We start from the raw sequence: 24,717 nt of genomic DNA, 5'->3' as shown, positions 1-24,717 counted from the left end.
GAGCAAAATATTTGAAAATTTATTTTAATTCAAGTTTCCGTATATTTCGGTACAAATACTATTTTTAAGAGCCATTCGGTTATACGAGAGTTCGCTCGACAACTGATGCACTTCTCAATGATATTTGCGATGCATGAAAAAAAATCACATAATGGTATTGGAGTATTCTGCGGTTTGTCTAAAGCGTTTGACTGTGTAGAGCACGAAACGGTTTTTATATAAGTTGAAATATTACGGCGTTAAAAGTAAAGCTCTTGATCTCATTGCTTTAAACTTAAGTCAGAGTCCAACAAGTTATCATTAATGGAATAAAGTTTTTTGGATCTATGCTAAAAATGGGTGTTCAACAAGGATAATTTTATGCCCTTCTCTATTTCTTTTTATTGTATATAAAAGATATTCTACGTTAAAGGTATCTGTGATATTGTATAAGATTGCTGACGATACTATGACTGGTAAGAGGTATCAAATAAATAAAAGGCTTCAAGTTTACTGAATATATATTTATTGTAAAGTAACTAGATCAAATTAACGTAGCAATAAATAGCTCAGGCTGCCTGCCAAACCTGTCCCTGTCACGCAACATTCTTCATTCCCTATCACGCTTTCCCCTTCAATCCTGAGCGAGTTCAAAAATATAAGATCAAAATTATTTTAACAACAATAGTGCATATAATACACGCGACTTACAAAGCTTCGGATCGAATTACAAATTAGACATCAGCGACAGTTAAACTGCGAACAGTCCTCTACGCGGTACGATAGTACGTCGGTTTGGTGTTAGTCCTTACATGTGGTAACTACGAGACTAAACTACGAATAATATCTATTTAAATATCTTTTGACTGTGCCGGTACCTCTAAGCTACTGCAGGTGTTCGAATACTTCGAGCTACTCGATCATTTATAATTATCCATATTCAATAAATAGCGGGTCGTCTCGGACCGGGGAGCAGACGCGACCCGCCATCGACGACCGAGTCGACGGGGCGGGCGCGCTCTTTACAAATTAACGTTCGGATTTATTTACAACTCCGGAGACACTACGGGTAACGTTAAACATAAACGGGGCCACCGACCGGCCCACCGACCGGCCCACCCTACGATCAATAAATAAATTAGAATTCATCTAAGCGCTCTAACTAACGGTAAAGAGAATTGTTTTAAAATACTGACATTTACGACGAAAATAAAAAAATATAAGCTGATGCATTCCGCGGCGGGCCTCACAGCACGCAGAACTCGTCGAGCAGGTTGCGCAGCTCCTTGGTGTGCGCCGCCTTGGAGCCCGTGGCCGGCGACGCCGCCGTGGCGCGCCCGTTGTAGCTGCAACACGCGCTCGTCAGCCGCGCACGCACGCACACGCACACGCACACGCACACACGCACACATAGCCTGCCGCCGACGGGAGGGGAGTGAACCACAAGCTGAGAGCGATGGGCAGATGAACACGGAGGGCGACGTCAGCGGAGCGGGCGGGGGATGGGGCGGGGGGGGCGATGGACGACCTCGAGTCGTTTCGTCCGATAATTTTCACTGGCAGCTTTTGCAACTCGGTTTAGTTATTTATTTTTTGATACACGTGCGTTATGTGACCGTGTGAGCCTCGTCTATCACCCCGCCAACCCTCGGGGGGGACTAGTTTCGGTGGATTCCAATCTCACCTAATAGTACGTGGGACGGTCTCAGTTTGTGGTTGCTCGGTTTGGGGGCCGTCAGCGCGCCCGAACAGCTGGCTAAGCCAACCGACCGATTGCGATCGCGACTGAGGCCTGCAACCAATGGCCGACGTTATGGTTCGACGGTTAGCGGCGTGCGAGGGGTTACATGGAGGATACGTGAAGAGGGAAACGGCATGCGAGTGACTTGATAGTGAGTGACCGCGGTCAACTGCAAGCTATGTTTTCATATGCATATACCAAAATGTTCGTTTATTTCTCTATCTCCTAGTGAGACTATAATGTGCAAAATACGTGCTATATAGAAAAAAAAATGAAGCTTGTATCAAATAACATTTATAAATTGTAAAAGGAACTTCACATCTTAAAGCGGCATTTCACTCGGCTTAGTGTGTAAACACATACATTTACATACTTGCATAACTATAAAAAAATATAGGTATACAAGTTTTACTGTTATTGTGACATAATAATTAAAAAAAAAAAATAATAATAGATGTAATTATTATTCTATCCATCTGTGTATCTTTTTTCGAAGCTCGATTTTTCTAAAGAAGTAAAATTTATTTAATAGAAATTTTGCAATTTTTTTTTTTTATTTATTTATTTACTAAGAAAAAAATAACAAATATTTCATAAAATCAGTGCAGCATAAACCACAGTCGGTAAATTGTTTTTATAAAGTGAATCGCATTTTTTTTTTCTCAAAATAATTTTTCAAGCTAATTTACCCCAAATAAATGATGCGTTGAATAAACATTTGAACTTTCAATAGCAAAAATATAGATCATATCATAATCAATGGTTCCAGACATCGTACCCTTTTTACGGTCTATCGCGACGGTATCGAAAGTATCATAAACGTGTGCCGGTAAACGCGGCTCAGTGAACTCTATTACGCTTCACTATAATATTCATACATGAACAATGAAGCTGAAACTGCCGGTCCGAATTAAATTCTCAGGAATTACCGGCGAGTGTACCGTCGGCACGGCCGCCGGGGGAGCGGCTCCACCCATGGCCCGTCCCGGGGCATAACATGATCAAATCTGGTACGCATTTGCTATCGAGTATCGATGTCGAAACCCCTGCTGGCCAACCTGATCTGCTTCTGGTTCTGCAGCAGCGTGCGGAAGCGGGGCTCCACGTAGCTCCAGGCGCCCATGTTCTTGTGCTCCTCCTGGCTCCACACCAGCTGCGCGTTCGGGTACTTGGCGATCTCAGCCTTGATCAGGTCGTACGGGAACGGCGAGATCTGCTCCAACCTGTCGGACACACGGCCTGAATGAGCGGCGGGGCGCGGGGCGCGGGGCGCGGGGCGCGGGCGGCGGGGCGGCGGGGGCGCACCTGACGATGGCGATGTCCTTCTCGAGGCCGCGGTCGCGGCGCTGCTTGAGCAGGTCGTAGTACACCCGGCCGGAGCAGAACGCCACCTTGCGCACGTTGGCGGCGTTGTCGGCCGCCGGGCCCTCCTCGGGGATCAGTCTGGGGGACAGCGGGTGGCCGAGTGCCGTCATCGCTCGTACGACTGTGCCCTTCGCCCGAGTGGCCGGGGCGGGGTCGAAATCCGAGAGACGCGAGTGCGAGCGGTACTGTGACGCAATTTCGATATTATTTTTAGTTACGTTATCGCGCCTCAATTGAATCGATTCGAAGTGATATAAAATGGTGAACGAGATTTCCTCGCGATCGGTTCTCTCGGCCCCACCCCGACTCGTCTCGGCGCGGGAGGTACCTCTTGAAGGCGGTTCCGTCGCGCATGTCGTCGAAGGAGGACTTGCACTCCGGGTGGCGCAGCAGCGACTTGGGCGTCATGAGGATGAGCGGCTTGCGGAAGGGCAGCGCGATCTGGCGCCGCAGGATGTGGAACAGCGACGCGGGAGTCGAGCAGTTGGCCACCACCCAGTTGCAGTCGTGCAGCTGCCGCACTGCGGACACACTCGGTTACAGGCTCGGCGGGGGGGTGAGGCGGGTGGTGGGGCGGGCTCGGGGCGGACACGTACCCTCGTAGTCGGGGCTCTCGGGCGGCATGTAGTCGGGGTCGTCGGCGCTCATCTGCAAGAAGCGCTCCAGGCGCGCCGACGAGTGCTCGGGGCCCTGCGCACACGCGAGGCTTACACTTTCGGGCCACACTCGATTAGATCGACTGTTGCCGATTGTTCAGATTTAAGATAAATTAGTTCATTCGAATTTGTTCACCGTTTCAGATGATGATTTAACTGGAAGCAAATCTTCTTAATTATCTTAAATTGCTGATCAGACTAGCTAATTATTAACAGGATTTTTTTATTGAAAACGAATATGTTACCTATTCCAATAATAAGCTATGTGTCATTACAGAAATCGTTAAAAGTTTACTATTCCTCTTTTCCAAAAATAAAGCAACATATATATTGTTTTTTTATGGTATAGGTTCGCCGACGAGCATATAGGCCACCCGGTGGTAAGTGGTCACCACCGCCCATAAACAATGGCGCTGTAAGAAATATTAACCATTCCTTACATCACCAACGCGCAACCAACCTTGGGAACTAAGATGTTATGTCCCTTGTGCCTGCAGGTACACTGACTCACTCACCTTTCAAACCGGAACACAACGATACGAGGACATTGCGATTTAGTAAAACATTATTTTAAATATGATACATGATGTCAGATTCAGTCAGCCTAAGCCGCTCTTCGGAAGATACATCTAAGGCTTGGCCAACATCGCATCAGTAGCTAGAAAGCGTAGGAGTGTTCAGTCACCATGCCCTCCATGCCGTGCGGCTGCAGCAGCACGATGCCGGACTGGCGCACCCACTTGGCCTGCCCGCTGGAGATGAACTGGTCGATGATGCACTGCGCCACGTTGTTGAAGTCGCCGAACTGCGCCTCCCACAGCACCAGCGCGTTGGGGTTGGTCACCGAGTAGCCCACCTCGAAGCCCAGCACGCCTGCAACACGCTCGCTGTACTGCGGCCTCGCACGCACTCGCACGCACGCACGCACGCACGCACGCACACGTACCGTATTCCGACAGCGAGCTGTTGCACACAGTGTAGGGCGCCTGGTCGGGGTACAGGTGAGCCAGCGGGCAGTACGTCGCCTTGTCCACCTTCTGGTGGTGGAGCACGTGATGCCTGTGGAAAAAAACAAAAAACAATTATATGTGACAATGTTAAACAAATACGAGTGCCAGGAACAGTTAATTTTCCTAATAATGTCTATGGCTAGTGGTATCCCACTTACCACTAGTTAGTTAGTATTTATTATATATTAAAATAATAATGAAACCTACCTGTGTGAGAATGTTCCTCTTTCTACGTCCTCTCCGGACAGACGGACGTGAATGCCCTCCTTTAGGAGTGATCCGAACGCCATGGCCTCAGCCAGAGCCCAGTCTACGGTACGGTTCTCGACCATTTCCATGCGAGCTTTGAGGATACGCAGCAGACCCTTGTGGATCTCGAACTCGGCCGCATTTGGAGGTGGCGACGAGAAACGCTTGCCGATGTGGACCAGCGTCTCCTCGACCACGCCGGTGGGGGACATCTGGGGGTAAATCGTATATAATATATCTGCATGTGATGGCGCCAATCATAACCGGCGACCGCACAGTGACTACCTTGAGCGGGTCCTTGCCCTCGAAGAAGCCGGACCAGGGCGAGTCGAGCCAGTCCTTGTACTTGATGTGCGTCTCCTGCTTGGCCTGGTTGTAGGCGTCCTCGCAGATCTTCTCGTACTTGTCCTTGACGTCCTTGACCTCCTCGGCGGTGACCACGCCCTCGGCGATCAGGCGGTCAGCGTAGATCTCCAGCACGGGCTTGGTCTTGCGGATCTTCTGGTACATGAGCGGCTGCGTGAACATGGGCTCGTCCACCTCGTTGTGGCCGTTGCGGCGGTAGCTGACGATGTCGATGACCACGTCCTTGTGGAAGGTGGCGCGCCACTCGGCGGCCACGTTGCACACGTGCATGACGGCCTCGGGGCTGTCGCCGTTGACGTGGAAGATGGGCGCGTTGACCACGCGGGCCACGTCCGTGCAGTAGGCGGACGAGCGGCTGTGGCGGGGGTCCGTGGTGAAGCCGATCTGGTTGTTGACCACGATGTGCACCGTGCCGTGCGTGGTGTAGGCCGGCAGGTCCGACAGGTGCATGGTCTCGAACACCACGCCCTGGCCCGCGAAGGCGGCGTCGCCGTGCAGCAGGATGGACATGACCTTCTTGCCCTCGTTGTCACCGCGGTAGAACTGCTCGGCGCGGGTCTTGCCCTGCACCACGGGGTCCACGGCCTCCAGGTGCGACGGGTTGGCGCAGACGGCCAGGCGGATGTTCTTGTTGGTGACGCGGTTGAGGCGCTCGATGTAGGTGCCCAGGTGGTACTTGACGTCGCCGGAGCCCTGCGAGCGGACGGCGTGAGCTCGGACAGACACACAGACACACAGACACATACGCACACACTACAGGCTACATGCTCACGTCATCCTCCGCCTCCAGGCCGGCGAACTGCGTGAACAGCTGGTGCAGCGGCTTGCGGCACACGTTGGCCAGCACGTTCAGGCGACCTGCGGGGCGGCGCGGTTACCTCCTGCTACTCTCTATACCAATTCAAGGCCAATGACAGGCTGGTGTGTCGTGCCTACCTCGGTGAGGCATCCCCATGATGATAGACTCTACGCCGAGTCGCGTCGACGTGTCGATGACTTGTTTCATGGCAGGAATCAGGATCTCGCAGCCCTCTAAGCCGAACCGCTTCTCCGACGACCATTTCTTTGCAAGGAAGTTCTCAAATCTATCGAGAATTGAAACGATATTTTATTGAATAATATATTAAAAATATAATTAAATGAATAATATCATTTAATGAAATATTGTATAGTTTTATTTACTTAATGTCCAGTCTATATAAGTATGAAATTTAATAAACATCACATAAGGACGATAACAACTCCCAGCTCTTATTCCCTGAGCATGTTATAAACATTGCTAATGTTTTTTATTCAGTAAGATTAACCTTCAAACGTTACAATTTACAATAATTAATCGGAGCAAAAAGCAAATATTACAAAACATACCTTACGTATATGAAGTAACAAAATAAGTATGGCCATAAATAAATACTAGTTGGTCTCTCGTGAAACATCGCGTTTATTCAAAAGAGGTTTATGATTTTCGAAAACTATGACAAGTTTTATTTTGATTTCATTTCATTGTAAACTGCAAGTCACACACCTTGAAGCCAAAGTGATGAAACCTTTTTTAAATGAAATTCAATGTCAAATACATTAGTTCAGTTCTAATTGGAGTTTGTCGATAACAATTCCCTTTAATTTTGTTTACGTTTTCCATTTTTTTTTCTTACACAACCGTAGTACCGTACCGCTGTCTAACCGGCCAGTAACTTTTTTCCCGCTCTCTCATGAAATATTTGCTAAATAGAAAAAATTTTGTAAATATCCATCAAGAATCCTCTTTACTTTTCTGCACATCTGCGGCTGGAGCTCTTCAAAATGAGACCATAACCAATATTTTTTATGTGCAGCTATCGTCCCATAATTTCTGGGACAAAAATTGCCCTACGCTATTAATAGATATTATTAGCTAAGTACTCTATTTACTTGTGGATTGGCACTTTACAAAGAGTGAATTTAATTTTCCTATGGGTTACTTATATAAGCTGTTAAGGATAAACATTGCTTTCTTATCAAACACTTTAAATCTGAGCGTGAGAGTGGGATCGACTCGGATAAGCTGGGCATTATCAATCAGAGCAATGTCAAGGAAATAAAACTTCATTATCACCGACCGACGCGACCGTGTATTGTATCAGATAAGATTACTTTCAACTTGGATACCGGTACAAAAGCATCATCTATTTTTACTTACAATTCAAGTACTTCCCTTTATTTTATTTAAACTTATATTTGAACTAACACTTGTTAAATGTGATTAGATGTGTTAGATATGTGTAATGATTATTATTAGAAATATCGTTTAAATACGAGTCGCGATGGCCACTTGATAGAATAAGTGGATCTTAAACGACGTGTTCAAATCCAGATTAGCCCGGTGACTTTTCAAGTGCTTCAATACTTTTTTTTTATTCATATATGCCTCTATGTCATGGTAAAGATCGTGAGGATACCTGCTTGTAAAGGATACTATGTGCCAGACATTTATGGAAGAATTTGCTGTAAGGAGAAGAGGCTTCTGCGGAGCTGTGGGTCACTACTGCTTTTTATCTTTTATGTCGTCATCGTCAGCATTATCTTATGGTAAGTGGCCACCACTGCCCATAAACACTCGCGCCGTATCAATTTTTCTGATATTACCAATGCGACACAAACCTGAGCAACCTGAAGTTGCACTAGCTCACTCATCCTTCAAACCGAAACACAACAATACTGAGTATTGCTGCTTGACGGTAAAATATTCTATGATGAGTCGATGGTACCTAATCTCTCCTACTAGGTAAATATAATTTAAATAACTAGTTTGCATATAACACTAGTTGTTCTCACCCGGTGGATCTCGTGAGACGAGCCAGGATCAATCTCTTCTGGTCGGGGCTCATCTTGGTGACATTGGGGGGCTCCATTCGCTGCCTGATCCAGTTACATTGTTCCAGAGAATTGATGAACATGAACTCTATACCGATGTTGTTGCAGTACGCCTCCTCGAGACGATTCAGAATCTCTCTGAAAAATAAAAATGTTAATTTGAAAATACATTAAGAGAATTCGTAATCGGAATACAATTGTCGTCGCTGTTCAGTTATTCAAGGTCTGTCTTAACGTTGAAAACAAAACTAAGGTTAATTTTAAAAATAACGCTGAAGCATTAGATAACAAGTAACCTACTTTACTAACATTTGAAGTGTCGACAATTTAAGTGAATACACAAGAACTCTATAATATATAATGTAATCAGTTTAAGCCGCTTCTTGTATTGGTACTAATTATTATTGTTTGACGATAGAGTATGTTATGAGGGGATGGTATCTACTCAGGCGGGTTTGCACAAATTCCTACCAACGGTACCACCGGTGTATCTGCTATTCAAGTATGAATTAAGAATGTCATAGTATTCACCTGAGGGGTAATGCTTTCTCCTTTTCACCAATAAATGTGGTGGAGGGTAACTTGAACACCCTATCCATATCGGCTTCATCTAAAAAAATAAGTGTTTTATAAGAATACGAACGTTCGGATAGCAATTGGAAATATAACTCAGGCAAGAAATATCACCAATTAAAAAAAAACTTTTAACAAAGTACAAATTAAAATGAAAAATTAATCTACATACAAGGAAAAGCACATAAAAAAGCAAACTGCGATGGTAACATCATATCCCTTTACTAGCATCTTACATTCAATGGCGTGAAGTCGACCGTGACATCCAGAGCTCATGTATCTACACAATTTTCCTATCGAACCATCCCAAACCATTCCATACCAAGCCGTGGTTTACGATTTCCAATCAATAATAATAAATATATCATGATGAAATATGAACACGTATCATGTTTACCGTACATCACATCGGCCAAATTAATCGGTTTTTTATCCCTACGGTACCGATGTACGATGCGTGTCGAAATGTGCTACTGGCGGCGATCCAGGATCGGTGATGTAAAATTATCACTCAAGGTCACCTCGATCTTTTCTTTAACTCCAACAATGTACGAGTACAGTGGATATAAATATACGATACACGAGTGTTTACATATCAATAATACATAATATAAGGGCATGCACATATAACTCGGGAGTACCGGAGGCGGCATGCACGTTAGGAACAAGGGGCGTGTCGGACGTCGGGAGCATGCGGTGGCGGTATGGCGGTATGGCGGTATGGAGGTGCGGGTGCGCGCCGAGGGCGGTGCGGGACGACACTTCGGCTGTAGTTATGGCGTAGTCTCGTAAGTAACGAACATAATATATTATGATAAAAAATGCAAATAAAATCTTAAATATTATCTCATATTTTCAATTTTATTTTGAGCTGATTTCGTTTTACTACGTCGCCATAACTACCCATTCGGCTACGTCGAGCGGCCAGGGTGAGCGGTCTCCTTACCGAACCTGTAGCTGTTGTGAATGACCTCCCGAGGATTTTTACCGGCCAATTTGTAGTTTGCTATTTCCAACGGGTCGAGTTTCGCTATATGGTGTCCTCGGATCTGTTTTTAGTTTTTAATTTGTTAAGAAAGTATGCCAAAAAAAACTGCGTAACCCTCGGTTAGGTAGTTATTTTAAAATCATAGATAAGAAGCATAAAGTAAGAATAAACCAAAAACGACATTATATAAATATACATACCATATATTACATAATAATAAAACATAATTATGACTGAAAATGGAGTCCTTCTTCCTAAGTGTATAAAACTATAGTCTAAGCATCCATCTACTTTGTAGTACATTCAATCGGTTACTTAGAAACTAAATGTGTAAAGTATTGTGTACGATATCTAAAAATATTATGATACAACAATATTGCATCGATTTGTGCAAATACAAAGACTACCGAGTACTACGAGGTGATTGCAGTTGATGCTTGTGCTAATATACATCATATTATGAAACATGTAATCGTACGCAGTTAAAAAAAACTGAAACCCAACTACGCAAAGGCACTAACCGTTAGAATACATGATATGTGCGTGTATATTATAAATACTCGATACACTTGTCAAATATCCGCCATGTTATATATTATATGACATACTATTTCTTAAAATATGATACAAAGCGCAGTAACTAAACAGTAACGTTTGAGCACGATATATACGAGAGAGTTAAAATCAAAACGCCGTCGGGTTATTATTACCGCGTTACATAAGATATGCCACATCCATATTTTTAACACTTGCTGTGACATCTGATAAGATTCGAGCAACGAGATAGCAATAAATACATTATTTATATTGTTACAATGAAACCGAAGTGTGAATTAATGAATATATATTTATATAAAAACGTATTTTTACTTGATTTTACAATACATAGACAATTGTGCATATTTACAACTGTCACCTTGTTTATATTTCATATTCGTAATTCCAATTCCTGTAATATTCCAGTAGTTTACGATTACCATAATATATTTATTGATACAAACACTGGAATAGCCGCGATACCAGTGGCACATGAATCTTAATCAAAGAATGCAGCTTCAAACCAAGTGGAATGAACTCGATACGTCCTTTGCCCAATACGGAGACACTAAGAAGCTGCAGTATGAATTGATTGCGTATCTCACTCGTGCTATATTGACAATTTAAAAACGTGTATCGAATAAATTGTATAATAATTACAGTCAATGTCTCGTGTAACATTCTGACGTTTCACGCTCGTTTTCAACGGTGAGATTCGATTTCATTCTTACAGAATACCTCTACTGTTCCTCTAATACGATCATAATCTAGTTATGTATAAATAACTCATCATCACATACACATATCATTAAACAATTAACTAACCTCAGTAATTGTACATAAATGTACATACTTCCCTATGTATTTATGCAGCGCAGTCATTTCTGTACCTAGATCACATGTTATGTAAATAACTTCACGTCTTAGGCTACTGGCAGCGATTCTAACTTCTAAGAGACAAGTAATATTATATACACATTTCCTCATCTCATGTACCATTTGTAAATGAAATCACTTTAATATTACCTGAGTTTATTACATAGAAGCCTTTCTCACATTATATAATCATTCAAATAGAAACATTCTAGTAAAGGAATATGATCGCTGACGGCATATTGTTTACGAGTATAACTCTTCTCGTCTGTTGAATTATTATTACAGATTATAAAGCGAAGACAGAGCCACACAAGAAAAATATATTTTAGTATAAAGACCGAACATCAAAAAGCTAGTCTCAAAGTTACCATTGATAATGACCTCTCATTGTAGATATGAATGTTAATAACTCCTTTCTAGACCGGTTATCGATTTTTGAAAAATAATTTGACAAGCTATAGTTTAAGCAATGGTTATTTTCGTTTGTAGCAAAAAAAAAATGGAAAATTTAACCAGCCTTAACAGTACTGTTGATAAAACAGGAAGTTAAATATTATTAAAGTTTGTACTTAATTAAATATATATTTTTCTTATTGTCGTTTAATAATATTCGTATTATAATTAGCACATTGCAACTCTTAGGCGTATCTTTATATTTTTTTATGTATAGTTATGGACAATTTGCACGGCGCAAAATGTCTTGGTAGATTGCCATACGAGAATCAAATGTGGAAATATAACAAACGAATAAGATACCAAGTACACAAGCCAATATAATGCCAAGTGAAATACGATCCAATAATTAGTTATATGTCTATAATTCTCAAGATGTCCATATCCAAAGAGAGAATAATTAACCAACACCGAAAATAATACACTTTATACCGTACGCTTGACCGAGACCCGCGCACCGCTGTCAAAGCGCCACAATAAAACCACTACAACCAAACAATCGCACCTTCTTATAGTTTCAAAAAACGACGACATTTTATTTATAAGAGAAATCAAAGAATTTGTGAGAATAATTGCAAAACCGAAAATTCCCCAACCCAAGTGCAACTGTGTAAACATATATATAATCATACTAAAACAATCCAACCACTTAGCATTCGTTGTACGGTCAAGTTCAGTTATAATCTTTACCCTACTATACATGTATTTACCCCCCAAATATCAATACTTTATGTTACTTTATTCGGCTTATATTACTGTAACTACCGGCACAAGGGGCGTATCATTTTAGAATATGTCGGTCGTGAAGCGATAACGGCGTAAGGAAACACTCAGTATTTTTAGTACAAGTGTCTACGTGTCGGAGACCACTGACCAGTCAGGTGATCCGGTAGCCCATCTGCTTTCCCACAATACATTCGAATCCGGTATTCCAAGTACAAAACAACGTGCTAAGTGTGTCGGAGTGCAGAGCGATACGGGGCGCATACCGAACCGCACGTGCTGCCTAATGACCACCTCGCTGGCGAAGGCGCGCAGCCCGCCGTGCCAGTCGCCGCTGGACGCCGGGTCGCCCGTGCTGATGCCGAGCGGGTCGAGGCGCGCCACCAGGTGCCCGCGCGACTACACGAAACGCAACGGTCAGCCCGCCCGGCGCTCCGGAGCCCCTCGGAGACACTGCTAGTGTCTCTTTACGCTGCCGGGGGCGGAGCCCCGAACTTTAAGTTCTCTCTTTTCTCTCTTGTTGTATATATTGAGCTAGCGTACTATCGTTTCGATATCGAAAGAAGCTTTATTATTGTTGGGGTTTTGAATCGATTCCTTATCGTAAAGTCTACGCCCTACATACATATTACTGACTTATATTCGAGGTCATATTTAAACATCCCTATCTATAAACTATATGAGCATTACTTTTTCAACATGGGACTCGTTAACTGCGTTAATTTTAATTTCATACTAAATAAAGCTGAAATAGAAACATAAACATTATACATTATACCTGTAATACAATACTTAGAAAATAATATACCGTTTAATACATAGAAGCCACCAGATAAAACCCCCCACAAGACCAGTAAGCTAAATAAAGTATTAAAAAACGTTCGTATTTTCGTTACACGAGTGATAGAAATATTGAGACTAGCAATTTATTTTAAGATCGGTCGAATTAGTCAGTTAATAGAACGTCTATAACATAAAAATATTAATTTTGTTAATTTGTTCAAAGCTTGCTGAACTACCGTTCTACTGCAAATCAAACTTAAAACTGTGCTGCGATGTCCATCACATGCTGAATACAGTTTGCGAACACTTAACTGAACGGATTTTAATAAGCAAGAGGCGCTGCAGTGTACATCGAAATCATATTATGCAAAAAAGATAATCAAATTACATCTGAATACTGTTAATGACGTTCTGCAGTGTGATCACTGAGCTGAGATGAGATGCGTGTAAAGCTTTTATTGTGTGGCAAACGGTTGGCGTAACTACAAGTAAGATTCTATGGGAAGACAAATTTCATCGACCTCACTACCGCTACGATGTACTCAAACAAAGTAAGCTAAGATTTAAAGATTCATAAAAGTGGCGCCCGAGATGGGACCTGGAGTTTCCTAGATTTAGTCACGCCAACGCAGACATCAATAACTGCTACGCCATGAACAATCGTGATCGTTACAATACAGTCGGCGACGCTCGTACCGAAATTGAAATATTTCCTCATGATGAGCTCGGAGCGCGGCGCCCGCATGCCCAGTTCGGGCAGGTTGGCCGACTTGATGCCCAGCGGGTCCACGTCCGCCGCCAGGTGCCCGCGAGCCTGCCACGCACCCCCCACCACCTCACGTTAGCCCACGCCCACTCGCCGAGCCCACACTCGCCACACTTATCCGCTAGCTCCGACGCGTCTGATCGAAACCGTCGGACTGCGATACGTTGAACTCTAAGACCGACTGCTTTGAACGAGTTTCGTCCGCGGCCGTAGGTTGTGAATCGAGGGACCGGCTTCTGGCAGATAAGTGTGGTAATGTCGCTTCACGAGTTAACTGAACTCGTCATCACTAAATTGCTGATCGCATCTTATATATTCATCTATAATGTTTCCTTTACATTGTTATTGCGACTGCTGAACTAACTTCTGCAACCTTCCACTATTACATAACATTATATCCATATTATTTATTAACTACATACAAGCTTATTTACTTTGTTCCTGTTAAAATGAGTGTCAAGAGTGTATAAATAGAGTAATAACAGTGTTAAAGGTTACAACGAGCGTGTTCCCGGTGCCAAAACTACGTGCAGTTGCAAAAAATTTAACAAATCAATTAAATAACTGTATCAGCCATTTTCTTTACTGATACAAATTAAAACTTAGTCGTTTATAAGGGGCACACAACAAACGCACAGTCATTAAATAACTTAATTACGATGAGGATACGACGAGAGCAATAAACATTGTCAATATAAAATGGTACATGACCTCATTATTATTTTTGGCTCTAAATTCTATATAATATGTTTCTCAAACACCATGTCAAGTGATAATAGTAGGGGGGGGACTATAGAGGACATCACGTAAAAGACATTTGCAAACAATAATAAATGTGAATGGTCAATTGGAAAAGTGTTCACCTGGTAACTCCTGATGATGGCCTGGACAGCGAGGTGGTCGTCGATGATCTTTTCATTGATGGGGGAGCCTGTTACACATAGCATATCTTATACAATTCTATCGCTATAGATGTTGTGTTGCATTGAAAAAAAACTTCATAATTTTTGGTTTGTGGAGACACGCAGTTCATAAAGGAGCATTATAACACAATTATTCGTAATTGTTATCGTAATTATATGAAGGATTTTACTCTTGGTAAATGTATATTTTTTATGTGATAGTTCAAATGGCTCATAAACAGGTCAATAAAAATTAAAGAACCGGTGGAGTCCCAGACGTAATTCGTTCACCGGACTTGTTTTTGAATGTTTTATGTTCAAGGAAAATCGTTCATATTATTTATAACGAAAGAATATAAATTAAAAACATTTTTAGCAATAAATTAATCCTCAGTATATTTGACCACTGATAGTATAAATATAGCTTTTAAGGTCATAACATTATTCTAATTTGTGATAAGTTTGTTTAAAAAAACACTATTTTTATATTCTTGCGCGATACGGTAGACGAACTATGTGTAAAGTAATACTACTAACAGGGGTGTGACGTATTTTTTTAAATAAACAAACCTTAATAATGTCGTATCGTGTTGAGTCATACACATGTCGTACAAGATAAGACAACAACGTAGAAAAGCGTAAATCGCTAAATATATTTTGTCGCACTGCGGCTTCAGGTACGCTTAGTTCAAGAGAACTGTATGAGAAGTTAATAAAATCAATACGTGAACTATTACGCTTTTCGTGTTCTTTTGAAATATAGAAAAATTACAGAACCAACAATAGTTCAATTCTGAACATTTTTTAATAAAAGTAAAAAAAAACAAAATTTAATTCAAATTTGAATAAAGTGTCGAATGGAATAACACACATAATAAAGCTGATCAATTAGACGTTTATAGGTTGGCGCATGACATTTAGCGAGACACTTACCGGCTGCGATGGAGGGCATGCCGCCGGACGCCGGGACGAGCGACGTCAGCGGCACTTCGTTCTTAGAATAGGGCGCCAGATTTGGCGGAGGCGTGTAGGCAACGCCGGGCTGGGCGCCGTTAGTCGCATTGCGGAAGAATGCGTCCCACGACTACAACAATAACGGACGTGGTGTATTCATTGGGCATATCACTAAGAGCTATCTATAAAGTGTGAGATTCGTTTCGTAATTGATTTCGACAACTCGAATCCTCGCTCACTTTCTAAGAATATATCTTAGCATATCTTTGTAAAACAACTTTACCCTCAACCGATAGGTATTCGTAAACGTGTAAATAATGCAATTTAAAATACAACTTCCCCCTACATGACTCTCGTGTGAAACAGCTATAACACAATCGAGTTAAAGATATAATATCAGTACTAAAAATACTGACTTTTCAATATAAAAACGCGTAGAATCCCAATTACAGCAAGTGACCTCAACTTTTATCTTTTCGCCTTTAACCGCGAGAAATGAGAGTGCGAAGTCTGATGATAAAGTTAATCATGAAATCGTACGTAACAATCGCGTCTACGATCTTATATATGCAGCGAGCAGGGGCGCGCGATAATTGCACCGCGCACTTGAAACAGAACGTTCTAGCAAATTGTACCTAATTGTGTCATCGTATCGAATATTTCGATACCCTTGCAGCGTTTAGTGGCCAGCTTATAAGGCGGACCGCGAGGTCTACGGTCAAACTACAAACTATTGAATTTTTCGGTCACAAAATTCTCACTGTAAGACAGGAGTGGATATTTCCATGCATTGGAAAGTCCATAAAGTTATTGGTCTAGCGTCTGAATTGTCTCCGGTCGAAATAGTGCAGTTAGCTGCACTCCGTTAAGAGTCATCGTCGCGTTCGAAATCGATCAGAAGGACATCAATATAAATATGTGTCGTATAGTGCTACATGTTTTCCTTCTTCGTCGGGCACGATATAAATTATATACACCAATTAAAAAAAATAAAATAACATGAGGCGTGTATAGATCTATTAGATCGGATGAGAGCGCCCCTCCACATGAAATAAATTAATTTGTTAAATAAACTTAATAAATATTATGTAATTTGTATTTTTTGTTTTCCTTACTCTTAATTCATCATTCGAACTCAAACTCACGTGCAATAAGACGTCATACAAGCACGCGTCACACTCACACTAATGTAGGCAGTTACTAATTTAAAGAGGAGCGGTCGCGCCTCCTTGAGTGAATCGATCTGTAATACTATTTCATCCGTGTAAAGTCGGAGCAAAGAGCTTAACTACACTAGTTATAGTAATATTTTTTTTTTTATAATATTGGACAACATCACATACATTACTCTGATCCCAATGTAAGTAGCTAAAGCACTTGTGTTATGGAAATCAGAAGTAACGACGGTACCACATACACCCAGACCCAAGACAACATAGAACTAATGAAATTTTTCTACGTCGTCTCGGCCGGGAATCGAACCCGGGACCAAGGAGTGGCGTACCCATGAAAACCGGTGTACACACCACTCGACCACAGAGTCGTCGTATAGTATCATTATTAAACTAATTTGAAAGTTTTAATTTTAGAATAAGACGTAGCCGTGCCCTTCGTGTAAATTTCATGGACACAAGACATTAGTTGATAAAAATAGTTTTCTAGTCTCTGTCAAATAAATAAAGGTTTCATGAATATAGTTACATAGCACACCTTTTAGTTGAGCCCAACAATGACACTATGAAGATGAAACTAAACTACTACATAAATTAACTATATGTACCTTTAATTACATTACAGATATCATATGATCAAGATTAAATCGATAAAAACCTAATCGTTCACAATATATAAATATACGTATGTATATTATACCTATGGCAGGAGTAAATACAAATAAACAACTTTGACCTTGAAGTGAGATGACCTCATCGGTCGCGATCTATAATAACCCATGCTCTTCATTATGGGTTCTCGAAAATATGACGTATTTAAAGTCAGGGAAGTTGATATCGGAACTTTGGGAGTAATATTAAAGTGGATGTAACTAGTTGAACATTTTTTTATGAAATAGTTAAGCGGAGTGTAGCAAGTTGTCACCACGACCTATAAGACAATGGCGCTCTAAAAATATTAACCATTCTTTATCGCCAATGCGCCACAAAAATTGGAAACTGAGATGTTATGTCCCTTGTCCCTTTAATTACACAAGCTCACTCACCCCTAAAACAGAAGCGGATATATTATATATCTGGTGAGCGGGTGGTACCTCACCAGACGGGCTTGCAACGTGCCGTATTGATCAAGAACTATTTGTAGTGCATAATATAGCCGAGCTGTCAGCGGATCGCATGGAATATATAAATGTAAGATTCGTTTATCTTTATATCTTTACCATTGGATTAAGCTGTAGTTGATATATGTAATAAAGTTAAATATACTATGCATATGTATTCTGAGTTTTTACCGGTTATATATCATCAAAATTCAGTGTCAACATTATAATTATTATCTTGTTAATTGACGCTTGAAATGCTGAATATTCAAATCATCCATTGAACTAATTAACTTAACAAACAGTAACTGTTGTAATCGTAATATCAACCTCACGTCCGACTTGACAAATTTTATTCACAAATATTAAGTAAGCAAACAGTTTAACCAGAAAAAACCGATCACGGAGCGGATTTATGTAATTCCGAGCGCTAAACGGATCGAGTTAGAGCTCGCGAGCGAATTGACCTTGTGTGGAAATTTCACGTGAAGGCCTTGGTGGTCACGGCGACATCTAACCATTTACGATTTACTTTGTAGATTATTTGACAATTAAGATGAAAAATCTGTACTTTATTTGGAACGACTTTGATATTGACACGCTACTCACATTTATAGAAGGAAAAGTAAAAAAATGTGTCAATACATTTTAAATGACGTCATGAAAAGGAAAATGGCTATAAAACATAGGTGTAATTTATTCAATAAGGCTCTTATTGGCAGTTACATTAATAAACGACCACAAGTTTTGAATTTAAACATTACCGGGAAGAATCGACAGGCAATTCATCAGCTGTTCACAAATATAATACATCAACGAACACAAACTCCACGATTTTAATCGTCTATAATATAATTTTGTTATGTGTAACATGCCTTATCTTATCTGATAATGTTTTTAAACGCAAGATTTAATTTTATTTATATACAAAGTTATAAACAATACTGCCGCGGATAATTTGATTGCGTTTGAGATACTCGCGAACAACGTGCATTATAGAACTCAGCACAAGACGAACTCTCTTTCGGAATGCTTGCCCGCATTTGAATCTACGACCTTCTGATCCATTTACTGGGCGGTCTAACACGTTATACGCGTGATTAACCGTTACCTAAAGAAAGCTAAATTCACTTTTAAAATAAGAATCGCGCTAAGTCATAACTCATAACGTAAATCACATTCAAATTGCAAAGTAAATTGTAATAACGTAATCGATAGTGATAATCTTCTACGCATTTATCATAACAAAGAGATAAGCGAACAGCCAACAGACACGAATCCATCATTACGCTATGATTTCTCTAAGCCTTTCCATTGCCATCGGACACTTGTATCGTACCGATATCTCGGATGTTACACATATCTTCTACTAAAATATTATTAACGTTGGACGACATTTACATACTAAGAGTCGTACTTAATGCATAACTTTACTAATATGTTGCCGTTCATTTGACATATATACAGTGCTTAGGAAACAAGTGTCATTACGTAACTCCGGGTTGCTATTAGGGCTAACATTTAATCCACTTAACAGAATTTAAGCGGTTGGTATCTTCATATTATCCCAAAATATATTACCGAAAAATTACGTCTAAAAATGAAATATAATCGAATTAGATGTAGATTACTAACTCCGTAGACGTTCAACAGATATAAAACGACACCGCGGCGTATAGTATTGATGAAAATCCTCAATTCCTAGACATAATACATAACATAGTCTTATCATTGACTGATGTCACACTGTCAAAAACGCGACAATTGTTTTAATCTTATCTTTTTTATAACAAGGACTGATATACTAGCTCTGTCCCGCGGTTCATACTAGATCACGAGACATCTCATTAACTTGAGGGCGTCCTCCTAACTATAATATTTTGGATATTAAATCACTTTTATATCAGAGTGCGACCTTCTCATATTTCAATAGGACGACATTTCAACTCGACCGGAAACTTCAATTAACAAATGTTTACAGACTATTTCTTAAGAAAAACGTAAGACTTCGAATCGAATTTAGATACTAGAGATCTTCAGCTCAGTAAACTACTCACTGGATAAATGGGGGTTTTTATACTTACAGCGTGTACGGAGTTGGGGTCCGTCAACCAGGCGTTGTACATAGTCTCGACGTAAGCTGAGCTCGATCCGTTGAGGAAAGGTTCCGCCGCCGTAGAACTCTTCAATCGATTGGCCTGAACTGTCATGGCTGCAGCCTTTTTAAGAAATTAATAAGTTAATAACCTAAATGATAATTAAACAATCGATACTATAATAAATATAATAATTTTATTGAAAATTCGATAAAGTAAGTCTATGGGTCCAACAACTGAATCAAGACTGAGTTTATTCCGCCACGCTGCTGGTTGGTGACGATATACATGTAACTCATCGCGAACACAAATTTAACATGTGAAAATTCAGTGGTGAATATCGGGTTTGAACCCACAACTTTGGGCTAAAATTGTTTACGTTTTCTAGCCACTGAGTCTTCTCCGCACTTATATATAAAATAATACATTAACATTAAAGTGAGACGTGTTAAGATGAAGGACGAATTATCATTAATCAAATTTTATATGTAATGTTTAAAGAACGTTTCTCCAACATTCTGAGGTGAATGCATTCTAACTTTTTAAAGAAATATACACAGTGTATGTGTGTGTGTGTTTAGGTTATAATTAAAATATAATATAATGAACACACAGATCAAACGTACAATTTATATAATTATTATTTACACATATTATTGATTAGTCATTATTTATTATGGATAAGTTTATCAATGTAGGGGCTCGTCTCGCATTTGATAACATATTTATTCAGAATAATTAATAGGATGTCGGAACTAGTAACAAATACACTGTGCTCTCTATTGGACTCAGAATAAAACACGATGTTGGTACATTTGTCGTCATTTTCATATAATTCATAATATTATCATAAAATTCATATAATTATAATATAATATTTCTACATCTTTGCTTTAAGTACTTAGTTATTAATTAGGCTTTATGATGTTGGAGTTTAAGACCACACTGAACATATGAAACAATGCACATATAAATACCATAACTACATACCATTCATTATCCTATTGCAATATATTAATTTGAAAATGATTATTATTTTTATTTTGTTAAAATCGTAAGGAAGGCTCGACCACTTGATATTATTTATTTCTTTGTGGTAGGACTTAGTGCAAGCCCATCTGGGTGGGTACCACTCACTCATCAGATATTCTACTTCCAAGTAGCAGTACTCAGTATTGTTGTGTTCTGGATCGAAGCGTAAGTAACCCAGTGTAACTACAGGCACAAGGGACATAACATCTTAGTTCCCGAGGTTGGTGGCGCATTGGTTATGTAAGAAATGGTAAATATTTCTTACAGCGCCATTGTGTATGGGCAGTGGTGACCACTTACCATAAAGTGGCCCATTTGCTCTTGCGTCTACCGATATGATAAAAAAAAAGGAAACAGTATATATTCTGCCAATAAATCAATATATAACAATGATAAATTAAAATTGTAGGATCCACTCGTGCTGCTTTTTATCTTCAATGCAGCATCAAGATAAAACCAAAAATATGATAGATAATATTCATCACATTGTTATTAATAATCCACAATGGCAGTGTCATGAAAAAACATTAACTAATATGATCTCCATCAACGGTGACTTTGACAAAAATATGTTATTATCCTTTCATGAATAAATTTATTTCACTGTACTTATGAAAATTAATTCACATCTGCAGAGTTAGCTCTTGGTCAATTCAATTTCTACTTATTTATCATTTTCTCACTTACAAATATACCATTACCGCCATTAGTATTTGTTTTTTATACACTTTACAAGTAAAAACACACTATGTATTATTCTATAATATATTCGAAATAGTTTTCGGTCTCATTTAAATATAGTCAAATGTCAGATGAGGAAATCGTCATTTAAAATATGTTGAAATAAATTTTGGTTTTAGTTATTATTATACTTGGAGAGGATGTTAAATATTTTTTTAATGAAAAATTGTGTTTTTAAACAGCAAAGGTTTCATTTCAATGATCATTATCGAGTATATAGCATTATATTATAGAGTCAGTTTAATCAACTGCTCAAATAAAACCAAGTACATATGTTTATCTTATAACTCACAATTTTAACACAAGTAATAATAACCAAATTGTTTTATTGTTGTTAGTTATCTCTCTGTCTTATGCAAAGTTCCATAATACGAAGATTCATCAGTACTGTTTAAATTTTTACTAAATAAATAGTGCCTACACTACTATACATGCCTATCGGTACTACCTAGATCAATGATTCTGTAATATTAGTATAATAAAACACATGATGTAGGTACATTGTGTGTACTGTGCCACTAGTATACAAATAATAATATTACTTATATTGAAATTGACTAACCTGTGGTTTGTTGAGAAGCCATGATGCAAATCTTTCTGAATTGCCTATTTTATTTGACGCCTGAAGTATTACTCTTGCACGATGCATGTTTGTTTTTTGTTTTTAAATTTATTCTGTAATAAAATAATTTGTTACAAACTTTTTGCTTACAATAAATCAAAATTATATTCATATGATAATAAAAAGCAACATTTTAAGTATTTTTTGATGAATATGTTGCTTTTTATTGGTAAGAAGCACTTGAACTGTCATTTTTTTAAAAAGTAACATAGTAGCTAGGCTAACAATTAATAGACAATAATCTAAATTGATATAGAATGTACAAAATTTCAAGTAACAGTAACATATGTTTGAAGTACATAACAGTATTTCAAAATATTTGTTGCATTATATACTTATAATATATAATACAATTAAAAAAATATTTAAAAAAAAAACTTAACATTATTTGCGTATTTGTATTAATTGTTGTTATAGACTATACAGACAATATGATAACTTTATAAAAAATAGAAGATAACACTTTGAATAACCAAGAAAAGTAGGTTACTGTCACAATCACAATGTCAACGTAACTGGCACACTGACAAGGTATTTTATGTTTTGGCCTTTGCTTCGGAATTTAAATAATATCACCGAAGAAAGTGTTAAGTATACTTAAGTAAATTTGGTTAATATTATGAGCAATTAATTTATGTTCTCAATTTGAAAAAAATCTTTTTTGTGGAAACTATTGTGACAAATCTTATTAAAGTAAAGGAGGTTGTGCTTTTAACATTAATAATATTAATAACAGCTGTCTGTTAGCATATGGTGTATTCTTGAACACCACAGTCCATAACAAAATTACACAATACCAAAAATCCAGTGTAACTAAAATAACCATGCATAGAAAGTGAAAACCTATTAAAGTAATAAAATTTAATTATATCTTTATTCGAAAGACCTTAATAAAGACCAAAATGTGAAGACGAATACTAGAATAACTTGTCTTATAATGATTTTATAATAACTTAAAATCAAAAGAGAGAAATTTCAATTGCTCATCAGAAATTTCAAGGTTATGTTCGGTAAAGTCACTATAAAAAATTTATTGAAGTTTGTTATCATTGAGGAATTATTAAGATTTTTTATTGTTTATTAACAAAAAATATTTATCATCTTTATCAATTTGAACTACACGCCGATACGGTACGTGCCATTTATGACTAAACTTGCTGCAATTGGTAAAGCTGTTACATCTGTTTTGTAATATAAAGCACGTACCTACCTTTTATAAAACTTTCTTCTAATAAATAGAGATGAATAATCAATACTGAAATCCCGTGATTCAAGGTTACATAACACGCACCTTTCTATTACGTACAAAATGAAATGTTAGCACTGAGACTTCAGCTGAACCTTGTAATTTCCAATAAAAAAGAACTGTAAAATATATAAAATTTCAGTTTCGTTTTACCTTTGACACTATTTCGAATTGGTACTTTCGTTTTTAAATTAATTTTGAAATAAATCAAAAAACTACACCAATCATCTTTTACAGCCGTTTCGTGCTTTTTTTCTCCCCCACAGATAAGGACTAATCTTAAAACGACAGCGAGAAACTGTACAAGTGTACAGTGGACGATAACGTAGTGCTGTTATAAGTGAGATTAACCTACCATAGACAACGATCATTGTAAGATCAATACTTTCAATTTATGAAATTATTATGTTTTGGTAAATAGCAACTGTGTTATGAATGCTTTTTTGACGCGATATTTCCTTTACTCTTGAATAATAACAGTAAATAATAAAATTATTGTAATTTTATAAAGTAACTTGGTTTCAGGTACAGTATTTATTTAACATGATGGCGCCACTGATTTACACGGTATATAAAACTACTGATATAAAAACGGCCCAATTAATAATTATATCGGTATTTACAATACAAATTATACATTATAGTACATATCTGGATTGGTCGTAAACTAAGCGTGAAATTGGTACTAATTTATTTGCTAAAGTATTCCAATATGTACCTATAGTATTCAAATCTCTAGGCATCTTATACATTAAATATTGATAATATTTGTCGTCAATTAAAATACATGATCATAAATTTGTGATTTATAAATGTACTACACTACTAAATGTGATTGTCACATTTATAAATAATAGATAGCTTATAAGGCTGCAGATTCCGAGGTCCTCGTTTTAATATATATGTATAATATTCAGGTCTTGGTAAATTAAAT

At 38.8% G+C, this 24,717-nt stretch overlaps 1 protein-coding gene across 8 annotated transcripts; it reads right to left on the bottom strand.

Annotated features, from left to right (window-relative positions):
- Window positions 1-488: 488 nt before the first annotated feature.
- On the bottom strand, window positions 489-24,102 carry LOC125063972 (2-oxoglutarate dehydrogenase, mitochondrial). Of its 8 annotated transcripts, none has more exons than XM_047670719.1 (20): window positions 23,937-24,101; window positions 22,478-22,590; window positions 20,131-20,265; window positions 15,754-15,904; window positions 14,782-14,849; window positions 12,636-12,768; window positions 8,751-8,829; window positions 8,181-8,357; window positions 6,303-6,451; window positions 6,139-6,224; window positions 5,286-6,059; window positions 4,959-5,212; window positions 4,688-4,800; window positions 4,427-4,614; window positions 3,682-3,775; window positions 3,414-3,606; window positions 3,026-3,163; window positions 2,779-2,943; window positions 1,664-1,771; window positions 489-1,325 (listed from the first exon to the last, which is right to left on the bottom strand). In XM_047670719.1, exons 2-20 carry the CDS (start codon window positions 22,562-22,564, stop codon window positions 1,226-1,228), a joined length of 3,192 nt encoding a protein of 1,063 aa, XP_047526675.1. In that variant the 5' UTR covers window positions 22,565-22,590; window positions 23,937-24,101; the 3' UTR covers window positions 489-1,225. The 8 variants fall into 8 exon arrangements, with proteins under 8 accessions (XP_047526675.1, XP_047526677.1, XP_047526678.1 ...); XM_047670721.1 differs by lacking the exon at window positions 12,636-12,768 and adding an exon at window positions 13,849-13,966 and having other exon boundaries at window positions 23,937-24,100; XM_047670722.1 differs by lacking the exon at window positions 12,636-12,768 and adding an exon at window positions 9,739-9,841 and having other exon boundaries at window positions 23,937-24,099.
- Between the last annotated feature and the right edge of the window lie 615 nt (window positions 24,103-24,717).

Source organism: Vanessa atalanta, chromosome 5, assembly GCF_905147765.1.
Source record: "Vanessa atalanta chromosome 5, ilVanAtal1.2, whole genome shotgun sequence".
Classification (NCBI taxonomy): domain Eukaryota; kingdom Metazoa; phylum Arthropoda; class Insecta; order Lepidoptera; family Nymphalidae; genus Vanessa; species Vanessa atalanta.
The sequence above is the reverse complement of the archived record's forward strand: the minus strand, read 5'-3'. Positions and strand labels throughout refer to the sequence as shown.

Excerpts from the sequence above, each read along its gene's own strand:
- LOC125063972 (XM_047670719.1), bottom strand. The coding sequence starts at position 22,564 with ATGCATCGTGCAAGAGTAATACTTCAGGCGTCAAATAAAATAGGCAAT. Across the intron at positions 6,225-6,302 it reads CATGGGGATGCCTCACCGAG|GTCGCCTGAACGTGCTGGCC; the intron begins GTAGGCACGACA and ends GCCGCCCCGCAG. Across the intron at positions 1,772-2,778 it reads CAGAACCAGAAGCAGATCAG|GCCTCAGTCGCGATCGCAAT; the intron begins GTTGGCCAGCAG and ends CATTGGTTGCAG.